The 13,802-nt window shown below is 61.8% G+C and overlaps 1 protein-coding gene across 5 annotated transcripts in view; it reads right to left on the bottom strand.

Moving 5' to 3' along the window:
* Window positions 1-13,536, bottom strand: part of LLGL2 (LLGL scribble cell polarity complex component 2) — a 30,436-nt gene extending 16,900 nt beyond the window's left edge. For all 5 annotated transcript variants that reach the window (XM_028130561.2, XM_028130558.2, XM_054709558.1 and 2 more), the window contains exons 1-2: window positions 13,424-13,536; window positions 2,983-3,076 (exon numbers count right to left, since the gene is read on the bottom strand). In XM_028130561.2, coding sequence (XP_027986362.2) covers window positions 2,983-3,057 — 75 coding nt within the window. In that variant the 5' untranslated portion in view covers window positions 3,058-3,076; window positions 13,424-13,536. The remainder of the gene's footprint in view (window positions 1-2,982; window positions 3,077-13,423) is intronic.
* Window positions 13,537-13,802: the final 266 nt, after the last annotated feature.

Here is a 13,802-nt window from a genome sequence, read left to right as displayed (position 1 = left end):
GGCTCCGGGCCCCGGGCCAGGCTCCCGGAAGGGAGATGGCAAAGGCTCTTGGTCAGAGAGCATGGGGGTCCTTCACCCTGCCCTGGGCAAGGGGGGACCTGTCCAAGACTGAGGGCTGGGGAGTCCCCAGAGCGTGGGGTGATGGGAAGGAGGGCTGCCGGGGCCAGCGGGGGCACACCAGGGTGGCGGGGCGGCACTGCCCCAGACCGGGTGTGGTCAGCTCAGATTCCTGGCGGTGGCAGCAACCTGGCCTGCCCGGTGTGGCTGTCACCTGACACCAGGGGCCCAGCCATGAAAAAGCCAAGACAAAACAGCCTGGCCCTGGACGGGGCAGCCAGGCAGGCACACGGTCTGTCCAGGGCCCGGGTGGAGGAGGGGCCGGGCAGGAAGGGCCAGGCACCCTTAGCAAACGGCTGGTCGGTTTCATCCGGGGAAAGAAAGGCCAGGAGGGATTCGAGGACATGAGCTTCTGTCCCTCCGAGTCACTGCCTCTCTACTGAGGTGCCATGGGGTCCCTGTGTCCCCTCCATCGATCCTGCCAGCTGACTCATGTGTCTTCCCGACAGCGGAGGACCCACCACACACCACAGACCACGGCTTCACAGGCGGACAAACGGAGGCTCAAGGGGTGAAGTTACCAACCACACAGCTGGCTGGCAGATGTAGCCGGGGGTCCGCATTCCCGGCCAGTGCCCTCCACAACGTGCCAGCCCTGGAGGCCTCAGTTTCCTCACCTGCACAATGGGAACAGCACCCATCTGTGAGTCGTCCCAAGGACGAGGCAAACCCTGGTATGGCACCCGTGTGCCAGGCCCCTCCAGAGCATTCTCTACCCAGGGCTCTGCTGGGTCAGGCCCAGACTCCCAGGTCCCAGCCTTCCTGGACTCAACAGCCCGGGGGAAGCCTGGGGAGGGACTGGTATGGGTGGAACCGTGTAGGTTCCCAAATGTTCCAGGATGTGGCCTCACCCTCCAATCCCAACCCTCCAGGCTCCACCGTTCACCCAGAGCCTAGAAGAGAGGAATCCCCACGCCCAGATTCTCCCCTTCTTCCTCTCCACTCCCAGCCCGTGGAATTTCAGACTATCAGCCCCCTCCCTCCCACCAGGAAGGCAAAGGTCTTATCTGAGATTCCCGGAGCCCCAGACCTGGGCTGTATATACAGTAGGTGCTCAATTCTTGCAAGTGAATGGAAGGAGGAAGGGATTCCAGGAGCCTCCCCTCCCCCTTCCTGACCAGGCCTGGGGACAGGGTGGCCAGGTGTGGGGACTGCCAGTTGGGGGACATGGAGGGATGATTCCTCTACCCCAGCCGCACCCCAGCCCCACCCCGCTGAACAGTGGAACTTGGGGCGGGGGATCATCCCTCCTTGCTAAGCCTGTTTTTCCAGTTTCCACTGAAATTGGCCACCTTTTCAGGGTGTGAGATCCTGGCGTCACCGGGGGCATGGAGGCACATAGGGGTCACCCGGGATCCTCCAGCCGGTGCTGAGGTTCTGAGACAGGCACCCAGCAACCATGCGCTGCTCCCTGGGGAGTAACAATGGCAGGTCCCCAAGGGCCCCGAGATCCCCCAGTTCCAACACTGCACCCCATTTCCCCGAGACCCAAAAGCCCTGCCCACAGTTTCCTTCCGCCAGTGGGAGGAGGCGCTCACTTAGGGAAGCCGGGCTCTCAGAGGCCAGTGGCCTCATAGCCAGCGCCGAGGGCAGCCACACCTCCCACAGGCCCGGGGGGGCTGCCTTTGAAAAGAACACACGGTGTCTACACTTACACGGTCTAATCCCACGTGTCCCTGTAACAAGCCTGTGCTGGCCCTATGCACAGGGTCACCCGGCTTTACGTGGTGGAGCCTGATGGGGACCCCTGTCCGTCACCACCCCCTGGAGGGGTCCCCAGTCCGCCTCTTCCTGCAGCCCACCCTCTGGGGCAGAGGAAGCCTAGGCATGGAGGCCCAGGGCCTAGTCCAGGCGTCCTCAAACTACGGCCCGAGGGCCACATGCGGGTGTTTTTGCCATTTTGTTTTTTTTACTTCAAAATAAGATATGTGCAGCGTGCATAGGAATTTGTTCATAGTTTTTTTTTTAAACTATAGTCCGGCCCTCCAGCGGTCTGAGGGACAGTGAACTGGCCCCCTGTTTATAAAGTTTGAGGCCCCCTGGCCTAGATCAAGGCAGAGGTGAGAGGGGCTAATTACCCCGAAGCAGCTGCAGATTGCTAGGTGGCCCCACAGCCAATAAACCACAGCTGTGCTCCTGTTTACAGCTCCCGCCTTCTCGGGCACCTGTCCCCTTGGGGGAGCCCTGAGGAGTTTCTGGGACCCTCCCTGTGATCTCAGGTGACATGTCATCTGGCTTTGGGGGCCCTGGAGCAGGTGTGGGGTTGGGGTAGTCAAATGCCAACCCTGGCAAGTTCCCGCAGTGCCTCTCCCCACTCACCCAGGCCTGGAGCCTGCCAGGAATTACGTGTCCCGCCTACAGAAAAAGTTGCCTTTGCCTCTGGGGGCCACTGGAGGCAGCAATTGGAGGAGGGTGGGAACAGCCATGGCCTGTGGCCACGCCCCCAGGGGACCTGGCGTCACAGGAACATTATTACAGCTGGCAGGCTTCGATATCCTTTCAACTTTCCTGTCCCTAAGCCTCCTCAACAACCCAGTGAGGAGGCAGACAGGGCGGATTGTTTCATCCCCATTCCACAGGTGGGGAAACTGAGGCTGGAAGAGGCCGGGTGATTTGCAGAGGTCACAGAGCCGATGAGAGGTTTGGGTCAAGGAGTCCCAACTCCTGGGCACCCCACTGCCCTTCCTGGGGAAAGCCCTCTAATCAAACCCCACTTCCAAAGTCCCATTCCCACGAGGCAGTGCGGGCGGTGCCCAGTAAGTACCTTCATCAAGTAAAGGCAGCCCGAGCGCCCCAGCCTGAGGGAGGCTGCTCACGCCGTGCTCACCTGAGCACCCGCTGTGTCTCCCCGTTCCCGCTCCTTACCTTGTTGAACTGGAAGAGGTCCCGCTTGAGCCTCTCCCGAGCAGGGTCATGTCCCGACCGCAGGAACCGCCTCATCTTGCTTGGCGTGCAGCCCCTGGAGAAGGACAAGCTGCTGAGCGCCAGGGTGAGGCAAACCCGCAGCCCAGTCCCCGGGCCGGCCGGCCAGGCCCAGCCCAGCGGGTGGCCGCCCCTGGGCCAGGTCAGCTCCGCCATCCCGGCTTCCCCAAGCTCCATCTGTGCAGTGCGGTTCCTCTGGGAACCGCGCCCCATACCCAGGGCCCAGGACTGGGTAGTGCTCCAGCGCCGCTCCTGGCCACCTGTGGCCTTGTAAACCCAGCCGAGAAGCTGGGGGGGACGCCATTTATCCAGGCTTTATGGGAACGGGAGGCCCAATTAGCTTAATTGTTAACCTGATTTCTGAAAAACCATCAAACTCCAGCTAAACAGAAAGGGAAACTTCACAAGCCTCTCTCCCCAGCGGCTGGGCGGCGGGAAGGCACCGGCTGACCAGCTGGGCTCCCACGCCAGGTGGGGGCAGGGCGGGCCCGGGCAGCAGCCTCTCCGGCAGCCAGCACACCTGGGCCGCTGCCCTCTAACCTCTAACCTCGGGGCAGGCCTCGGCCACTCGGCTCAGGCTGCTCCCAGCCTCGGCGGCCAGGAGCCTGGGTGGGGGAGCGCGGAGCATGCAGTCCGGGGTGCGGGCCCTCCCACCACACGCCTGGGACCCCCGGTGGAGCTAGGTCTGTCCCACGAGGCTGCTGGGGTCTCTGTAGCTGCGGCCCTGGCCCAGGCTTCCCGACCTGGTGGGGTACGCTCAGAGAGGCCCCCTCCCCATGGGCCCAAGTGAAGCTAGTCAGAAGAAACCTACTCCCAGGAAGAAACCGGCCCCGAGAGCTGGCCGCCCACTGGAGAATGCCCTCCCAATCCGAGGGAAACTATTTCTGGATCCTCCTGGGGGGGAGGGGGATCATCTGCGCTCCAGCTTCCGGCTTCCAGTAGCGGCCACCCACTGACCACAGGACACCAAGGTCTGTGCTTGGAAACACAGGAGCCCAGGCCCACCGCAGAGACACCATAAAGGGAAGGAAGCAGGGCCAGGAGCCCGCTCTGGGGTGCGGGGGTGTCCTACAGGGAAGAGAGCGTCTAAGCCGAGACCTGAAGGAGGTTATCCCCGAAGTTTCTGGCTTCTTGGGAAGTGACCAAAAATATCAATCAACTTTGCATATGAAAGGACCCTGTGTGGCCAGACTCAGGGCTCCCTCTGAGGCCTGACCATGGAGAGGTCACCCCACTCGGTAGACACACACATCCGGGGGCATTCCAAGTGTCACCCCAACTGGGAAAAGGCAGAGAAGAGCCCTCACTCAGAGCACCAGCACTTTCTAGGGACATCACAAAGGCCGCCACTTGCGGGAGGGGGAGGGGTGGATATGAGAGGTTTGTGCCTTCACATTTTGGGGGAGCCACAGCAGAGCGGGGAGCCCCGCTTCGCTTTGGAACAGCAGGTAGTCGGGAAACTCCCAGGTGCCCACCTGACCCAAGGCCCTGAAGGAGATTCAGGGAACAAACCGGGAAAGTTGAGGCTCCTGAAACTGGGAGTGAGCAGACTCCACTCTGGGAGCCTGCAGCTTTAGCCTCCGGACAAACAGCTGAGCTGTGGCCTCAATTTCCAGCTGTGGGGGAGGCCTGGCAGGGCGGGGGGCGGGGGGGGGGGGGGGAGAGAGGGTGCCCAAGCTCATAAATCAGCCACTGCAGGTCCTGGGGCTGCTCACTCTCCCCTCTCAGGCCTAGTCATGGGTCAGAAGTCAGAGGAAGCTGGGAGTGGGGCCTGGAGGAGGACGGCGCTGGGGGAGGGGGGGGTTGCAGACTCCAGGGAGAGGCTGACCTGGGCTGTCCTCCAGACATGCAGGCCCTGGGGTGGGGACAAGAGGACACAGGGCCATCTGTGCCAAGGACCCACAGGCTCGAGGGTGAGGTGGAGGAGGTGCAGGCAGGAGGGAGGGAGACAGGATGTGGGGATGGGTGGGAGGTGGCCCCACTCAGGAGGGCAGGGTGGACACTCCATCCATCCAAATGCCCTGGAGCACCTGCTGCCTCCCAAGCACTACACCAGGCCCTCGCGGGTTATTTTTATTACTTTCTGACATTTCGCTTAAGTAATCTCTGCTCGCTGTTAAAAAAGCAAACGAGCTCAAGGAGAAAAACTCTCCCAAACCCCCCACCCAGGCAGTCAGGTGGCCTGTGGGTACCCGTCTGAGCGCCCCTCTGCTTGGCTCTCTGTGCGCTGTGAACGCAGCCCTCCTACTGAACCCAGACCCGCGTGCTCCTTCCCCTCCCCCGGGCCTCCCTGGGAGGTGAGTGGAATATCCCCACCTGGCAGACAGGAAAGGAAGACCACAGAGGCCGGGCCGCTGGTCCAAGGTCACTGGAGAGACCAGCAGAACTTGGATTTGACCCCAGGTCTGGTGAACTCCCAAATCTCAGGGCTCTGGGAGGCAGCGCAGGATGGATGTGACGGGGCAAATGCCCAGTGACACCCCTGCAGTTGAAAGGCACGGACACGTGTGCCCGGTCACGCCTACATGCCTTCCGCTCGGAGCCAACCAAGCGGCTTGGGTTGGGAGCTGGGGCCTGACCGCTGCTTGTGGGGTGCTGATGAGGCCTGGCTGGGCAGGGCAGGGCAGGGGGGGTCTTGCATGGATCTGCCGCTCACTGCGCAGGGGGCTGGGACCCCACTGGCATACATCTGCTCCTCACTCCAGCCAACCCCTCACTGCAGCTCCCAATACAGAAATGACTGCCCAGGTCAAGGCTTGAAAACCGCCGCCCCTTCTTGAAGTGGGACAGGCCTGGGACTGGCTGGACCCACCTTCAGTTCCACTCACCCCGGACAAGCAGGTTCTCTGTAGAGAAACTTCAGGAATCTGGGCCTGGAGGTCCCTGGTGTGGACGGGTCCTCCCTACTCAGTCCACTCCCGGGGCTTGGTACCCATCGCCAATAGCCAGGGCTCAACCACCACAGCGCATCTCCTCCACGCTGGTGGCCGCCCAAGGCAGCTCCTCGAGGCCCAGCGAGCTCGTCTGCAAAGAGGGGCCCACTCCCTCCCACAGAGGTCTGCTGGGGGAGTGGAGCAATGACCAATGCCGAGTGCCTGGCGCAGCGCTTGGCACGGAGCGGGCACTGTCCTGGGATGGGGATCCAATAATGACAGACAAGATCCCTTATGTCACCAAGCTTACAGCCTTGCAAGGGAGAGTGTGATGACTCACAAATTAGTCAGCGAATGGTTTCGGGGCTGGCAGAGGAATAAGGGGAGATGCTAAGTAAGATAGAGCGACCACGGTTTTGTGGTCAGAAGGACTCAGCGGCCATTCCTGTACCTGGGCCCGTGCCTTCTGCCTGGGATGCCTCCCTCCCTCCCTCGTCTCTACTCAAATGTCCCTCCCCTGACATCCTCTCTCCTACTCCCAGCTTTGCTTTCCTCCTCAGCACCGGTCACGCTGGCCTAGTTTCCTTACTGGCCTTGTTTATGACCTGTGCAACCCTCCACAGGACACGCCTTCTCACTCCCACTCGGGACTTTGCCCCCTTTGGCCCTGTGGCACCCGCACGCAGCCGGAATGAATGAACGGATGGAGGAGGGAATACCTCCGCCCAGACCTGAACAGGAAGTGGTCAGCGAAGCAGATTCAGGGGCAGGGCGTGCCAGGCAGCCAGAACCAGCTGGCAGGCTTCAGGAGGGTGAAGACAGGGAGGGCAGAGTGCGGGCAACAGGGAGAGATGAGGTGGGTGGGGAAGGGGGCCCTAGGGGGCCACAGCACAGAGCTTCAGTGTGACTCCCCTGGAACCCGCTGGCGGTCCTGGGCAGGGGCCTGATGTGGGCTGCCTGCCCTCTCCCACACCATGTCCCCGACACCGGGCCTGTGTCGATGTCCATCTGCTCAGCCCCCACCCCGGGGCCCCTTCACTGTGGCCTCCATGTTCCTGGCTGAAACAGCTTCTTGTCCTCCAAGCAGCACATCAAAGACCGCCTTCCGAATGCCCTCGCCGCCTGCCCACTCTCACCCTCAGCATCTGACCACACCTTCTGCTGAACCCTCTGTGGACGGGGCGCCCGTTCAGCTCTGAGAATATTCGCCTCGATCTGGCTGGGCTGGCCAGGAAGCTATTGGCAAAAATCAGAAGCAACCTCAGTGGCCAACAGGGGGCCGGGGAAGGCGCTGAGCGCCACGGAGGGCTGGCAGTCGCCAAGGACGTGGAAGGCTGTGTGCCAAGTCCCCAGGAGGCAGGTGGGATCTCTTTAAGGTACTCACGGACGGGGACAAGCCTCTGGAAGGGCCACGGGGTCGGTGCTTTCCCTTCTGGTTTACCTGCCTCGCAGGCAGGGGGACGCCCAGTGGTCAGGTGTGAGGTGGGGCCCCGCCTGCTCTCTCGGGGCCTGGCTTCCTCTCCAGCCACGTTAAACTGGACAGGGGAGAGGACACCCCTTTGGAAACCACCTGGGCGCAGAGGCAGGGACAATACAGGCAGGTGGAACCATATGGGACCTTGGGCTCCAGGACCCCAACAAGGACCTGGGATGCTGGCCACTGCAGTGCCGCTTCCACCGAGAGGTATGTGGGGGCAAAGACAAGTTCAGGAGCCCCCCAAGCTGCGGAGCCCCCAAGCCTGATGCCAAGGGTCTGAGGCGAAGTCACGGGGCATGTAAGGAGGTCCGAGGATCCTGGCTTCCCGCACAGGGAGGCCGCCTGCAGAGCACGACCCCTGAGGGGCTTCCTGAAAGAAACACCTTTCCAACCTGAACTTCTGAGGACTGCCCCGCGGCCCTCAGTCCCTCACCGACCGCACCCTGAGCTGCTCTCCCTGCTCGGTGCCTTTGGGGGTGGGCGCTCAGGGGTTAGGGCCGGGCCACACGAGGCTTGCTGATCTGTGGCCGATTCTCACTCATTTTCTACACGGTCTGAGCCTGTGTGTGGAACTAGCCTGTGGGCAGCTGACCTGCGATTTCCTTCCATCCCCACTGCTCCAGTCACCCACATTGCCGCCGGGCTCCCCACAGCCCGGTGCCCGCGGGGGGGGGGGGGTGGGCCGGGGGGCAAGGGGTAAACAGGGGAGCTGTCTGCTTAGCAACCGGCTAGCACAGTCACACCCTGAGTTCCCTTCCCCCATCCTGTGTGTCCAGACCCTGCGCCTCAGGAGCTCAGAAGAGAGACCAGTAGAGGCAAAGAAGGAATCACTGCATGGGGGTGGGCTTGTCTTGGGCCATTAGAAGCAGCAGGTCCCACTGTGCCCCGGGAAGAGAGAAGGGGATTCCCAGACTGCTTGTCCCCCACTGGCATTGTTTGGGGTACCTGGGCTAAAGGGTCCCCAGGAGACCAAGGCGTGGCCACACCAAGCCAGCCCGCCTGCCCTGGAGGTGTGTGATGGGCCAGAGCCCCAGGAGCCCCTTCAGTCCCCTGGCAGTTCATTAGTCCGCGGAGGCCGCACCAGCAGCAGGCCTCTGGGCCTCTGGGGCCGAGCCACACCGTGCCCACCTGTGCGCGGGCTCGCCAGTCGCCACACAGGGAGTCCCGGGCTCTCCTCTCCCCCGGCCTGTGCGCCCCCCAGCCTGCTGCTGCCGGGAAGCTGCCCTTCCTTCCCCGACATCCTGTGTGGCCTGTGTGCGGCTGGGGCCTCGTCTGCGCCGGGTGTGAATCCGCCCCTGCCGCCTTCTCCGCAGGGGAGAGGTGGGGCCGGGCTCTCCTGACCGGGGCAGCTGCTGACCCCTCCAGCCTCTGTCCACACCAACTCAGACGCCCACGGCTGCTTTGCAAGCACCCATGTTACCCTGGGAACCCCAATCTCGTAGAGACACCGGGCAGCCCCTGGCCAGCAGCTTAGCAACCAAACCTCGGCGGAAAGGGCACCTCACGGAGGTGGGACTCAAAGAACAGAGAAGGGGCGGGACCCCGAGAGCTGCGGCCGCTGCTGTTAGGTAATAAAAGGGACCGAAGTAAACTATGGCCAGCTGCTACTTTAAACACTTGACCTGCATCATCTCATGTAACTCTTACAATTACTTACGAAATGGCCAATTCCAAGAGCTACCAAACCCAAGTCCAAGTTCCTGAACTCTGGCGAGTGCACAACCCTCTGCTCAGTTCAGGCCTCTCTCCCAGGACAAAGGGACTGGCCAGCAGGAGTCAGGGTGGGACCAGCTGGGGTCAGCAGCCACCACCTGACCTGGCCCTCTCTAGCTGGATCCAGGTCAGCTGCCACCATCCTCCCCACTACCATCCTCCGGAGCCACGGGCCAGTCTCACACTCAGCAAGGGCCCTCCCGCCCGCCCGCAGCACTTGAGGATCCTCCTCCAGGGCTTCCCTCCCCAGCCTGGGTGGGAGGATGGGTGGGAAGTCGGAATGCATGCGCCACCACCCCCATCCCCATTCTGGGGGCCTCAGTCCCCTTCTGCAATCCAATGTCAGACTCTCTCCAGGGAAGCGATGGATGGATGGATGTGGCCGAGCACAAGGAAGGGCAAAGGCGTCCTGGGAGAAGGTGGACAACCAGCCTGGGTGGAGGTGGGCAGGCTGCCTGGTTCCTCCTATCCAGCCCCAGTCCACGGCCTCCCACTTGCCTCAGGACCTGAGCTGCTGTCCTAAGGAGCGTCTAGAAGATGCCAGCTGCAGGAGGAAGGGACTGGGCCTGTTCTGTCCATGGCTGTAGCCCCAGTGCTTAGTGCCCTGCCTTTTGAAAGACATCCACGTTTTACTTAAGGGATTCCCGCCCTAACCGGTCTGGCTCAGTGGATAGAGCATCTGCCTGCGGACTGAAGGGTCCCAGGTTCGATTCCGGTCAAGGACATGTACCTTGGTTGCAGGCCCATCCGGAGGCAGCTCATCAATGTTTCTCTCTCATCGATGTTTCTAACTCTCTATCCCTCTCCCTTCCTCTCTGTAAAAAATCAATAAAATATGTTAAAAAAAAAAAAAAAAGGATTCCCTTCCCCGCTGCCAATCTGCGCTCAGATGTGACCTCGTCAAGGCCCATCCTGACCACCTTTTAGGGTGCAACCTGCCCCCACCATAGGCAGCGTCCTATCCCTGCTGCTCTGAAGCCCACATCACCTTTAACACAGTATTTATTACTCACACTAGTTTCTATCACTAGAGCTCTCCACCCTGTAGCATTCGACTCCTGTGATAACAGAGATCTTTGCCTTCTGTAAGGCTAATGCCCAGTTTCTAAATCACACTGTACACACAGAGGTACTAGTAAATACTTGTTGAGTGGTGAATGAATGAATGAATGAATGAACAGCTAGGGCTGAATGGGGACCAACTAGGCAAAGGTCTTCTCCAAGAAGGAGCTACTAACCCCAAAGAACACTGTGTTGGGGCACCAGAGGGTCCCTCAGGGAACTTCCCCACCCTGTTGTCAAGTCTCTGGCCAGGGCCATGTGGACATGATGGCCGGCATCCTGCTGGGGACACTTTTGTGGGCTCTGCCTCAGTCCGAGGCTCCAGGACACCCAGCTCCTTGGCAAGGAGAATCCAACAATATCAAACAGTCCTGTCCCCAGAGATCCCTTTCATCCAACCCTGGGAACACAGGTGTTTCAAGAGTAGCTCCGGTCACTGCTGAATTCCTGAAGGGTAGAGTCAGGTCCCTAGCAGCTTCCCCGTCTCCACGCCCAGAGGAGCCTCTCCTAGCTCAAGAATTCGCCGTGGTTCCTGGGAAGGGGAAGGAGTGAGGTGACTTTTCGAAGGACCAGTTTCCCCTGAGAGGCAGGGCAGGAAGGGAAGGTCACACCAAAGGGGGCTAGGCAAAGCCCCATGGTGGCGGCACAGGGAAGGGTGTCGCCGGGGGAGCCCGGGGGCCGGGGCTGGGGAAGGGCAGCAGTACCCGTGGCCCACGCTGCTCAGAGCAGCTAACCCAGGAGTAAGGACCACCGACCCTGCACCCCAACTCAGGTGTCTCAGCAGCTGCTCCCAACACATGTGGGTGGACCAGGAAGGCCGAGTAACCCTTTCGGCAGCCCACATTGCTCCTGGAGACTCTTGCCCAGGATGCTAAATGTCTCCAATGGGGTAGAACGGGGGTCACAGACTGACGGCAGAGGCTCCGAACTCTCCAGCTCCATGCACCACCTTCTCCTAGGAAGAGGGTCCTGGGCCAGGAACTCATTCCCTCACTAAGGTAGAGAGAGAGCACTCTGGAGTGCTCAGAAAATCTCCTCAATGACAACAGAGCAGCCCAGGAATCTGCTCCCCTCCCCCAACAGGGTGCAGAATGTCCACAGCCAAGCCCTCCCCTGAGCAGAAAGCAGAGCAGATCAGATTCTACACCCCCTTCCCCCTCCCTCCCGGGTAGGCCCCCAGCTGGGGTCTGGCCATTGGGCCTCTTCTGGCTCCACCAAGGAGCAGGAGGATCACCATGGGCCACTGGAAAATGAATAAGGTTAGGACAGGCCACCGCCCTCCACCTCTGCCTCCCGGCTCCCGCCCTCATTTTAAAAGCGCTGGCCTCCAGAGGCTCTCAGAAACCACGGCCCCCTGGCTGAAATTTGGACAGAGAAACCAGAGTCCCTCACAATCCACCGGGCACATCCAACAGGCCCAGGCATCTGCCGAAGGCCCACAGGGAACCGCGGCGTTTATGCCTCGTGGAGACGCTAAGACACACCCTCACCCCGCTCAGGCGCTGGGCCAGGCCACACGTGTTTGTGACATTTCTCATCCGTTCATCAGCCTCTGTCAAACAAGGCTCAGCCGAGTTCCCAATGGTTAACTGGCCGAGCCAAGGTCATGCAGCAAGACATTGGCTAGGCACCATTTAGACTTGACCTGAGCGCAGAGACACTAAAACACTTAAGGAACACTATGTTTGAGGCAAGACTGAGGCGAGAGATACGGTTTTCCCTCTTATACTTTCTAAAACGTTTCATCTCCCCCACTATGGGCACCTAATACCTTTTTATTTTTTAAGCCAATAGGGGTCATCGGGAATTATGGCTGTTTTTCTTTTACCGCTATTGTGTATTAAGAAGTTACTAAGTTACTAAAATTACCTTAATCTGCCACCAAAGGGGACCGTCCATTGCCTCAGTGAGGAGTACAGTAGGGCTGCAGCATGCCCCCCGGCCCTGGACACACTGTCCAGCGGCCCCCGCAGAGACTGGCCCCGTCTAACTTCTGAGCAGAGGAGCCGGCCCTGGTCAGAGCCCCCGGGGCCAGGTTTGAGTCCTGCCTGCTATGGGAAGGCACTGTGGGCAGGTCACTTAAGGAAACCCAGTCTGGACCCCCTGCCCATAAAACTCAGACCACCTCCCGGGCCCTTCCCCCCCCTCAGTTCACAGACCCCAACGCTCTTCCTCCAAAGCCACTTCTCACCTTGGTGTCCCCAGATCGGGCCGCAGGTCCTCCATGCTGCTGCTGCTGCTGTGTCCCACCTGGGGCTTCCTGTCTCCCAGACACTCTCACCTGCTCCCAGCTCCCCCCACCCCACCCCTTCCCCTTCCCCTTCCGAATCCCCTCTGCAGCCTTGAGCTGTAACCCTGCACAAGGTCCCTAGAGCTGGGCCCAGGTGAAGACTCCCTGCATCTGGCAACTGGATCCCCAGGGGAAGGGGCCCGAGTCGAAGCCCCACCCGCCTCACCCAAAGCTCACCTGCGTCAGGTGAACGCCTCAGGGGACCACACCAGGGCTCTCCGGTTACAGTCAGTTCTCCCACAGCCCAAGCTCAATGTGTCTACCGACCGTCCGGCCCAAGCAGGCCAAGAGCAAACTTTGCACACTTTCTTCGGTCAGTCGGACATGTTCGCTCCTCGCCAAGTCCAGCGTTCCACAGCGCAACCCCACCCCCGCCGTCGTGGAAAACAGGCCAGGTGTCCGTACTGTCCCCTAAAGGTGCCCAAAGCCACCAGGCAGAGAGAGGCCCAGGGACCTAAGTCCCTCCCGCGGGCTTTCTGCGTCCGGGGATTAGGAGGCACAAAGGGCCGGTGGGGAGAGGGCCCAGATGGCAGCGACGGGGCTAAGCCGCCGTCGCCGCTCGCGGAGAGAGGCCACCGGAGACGCGCGTCGCCGGCCTCATCGGCCAGACCCCTTGCACGTGAGGATCCAGGCCCGGGGACCCCGCTCGCGGGGACCCTCGCACTCGGCCGGGCGGGGCACCTGTCTCCCCGCTCCCCAAAGCCAACACTATTGTGCAAACTCTGAACCCAAATTCTGTAATCGCGGGCGCGCCCGGGAGAGAAGAATTCCCAGTGGCACTTCCTACGGGTGTCTTTCCCCCAGACCGGCGGAGCGACGGGATCGGGGAGAGGCAGGCGGACCTGGGCGCAGCCCTCCCCGCCCCGCCCGGGAAGCCCGGGGTCCTGGCCCTCCCGAGCCTTTACGCCCCGAGTGGAGGGCGCCCCGAGGGGGCGGGCCCAGCTAGGTGGGCCCGAGCCCGCGCCTCACCTGGAACCCCCGGCCGGCCCCCGGCCGAGGCCTCCGTGTCTCTTAGCGCCCGCTTTCGACTCCGCTCGCTCCGCCGCGGGCCCACGGGTAGCTGGGCGGCAGCCTCCTTCCTGCTCACCTCCGGCGCGGCGGGAGGGGGCGGAGCCGCCTCTATTTACATAAAGGGCGAGCCGGCGGGGCCCGCGGAACCCGGAGCGCCGGCCCGCCCCGCCCCCTCGCCCTGCGCCGGGGGCGCAGCGCGGGCGCTCTCCGGGGGCGGGGACCGCGCTCGGGCCAATCCGCGGCCCCGGACGGGGCGAGGGCGGGGCCTCATCCCGCGTGAATATGCACGAGGCGCCGCCGCCCCGCCCCCGGCCTCACCTGCGCGCACCTGGGCGCA

This window comes from Eptesicus fuscus, chromosome 20 (genome assembly GCF_027574615.1).
Source record: "Eptesicus fuscus isolate TK198812 chromosome 20, DD_ASM_mEF_20220401, whole genome shotgun sequence".
NCBI classification, from domain to species: domain Eukaryota; kingdom Metazoa; phylum Chordata; class Mammalia; order Chiroptera; family Vespertilionidae; genus Eptesicus; species Eptesicus fuscus.
Note: the sequence above shows the minus strand (reverse complement) of the source record. Positions and strands in the feature narration are given on the sequence as shown.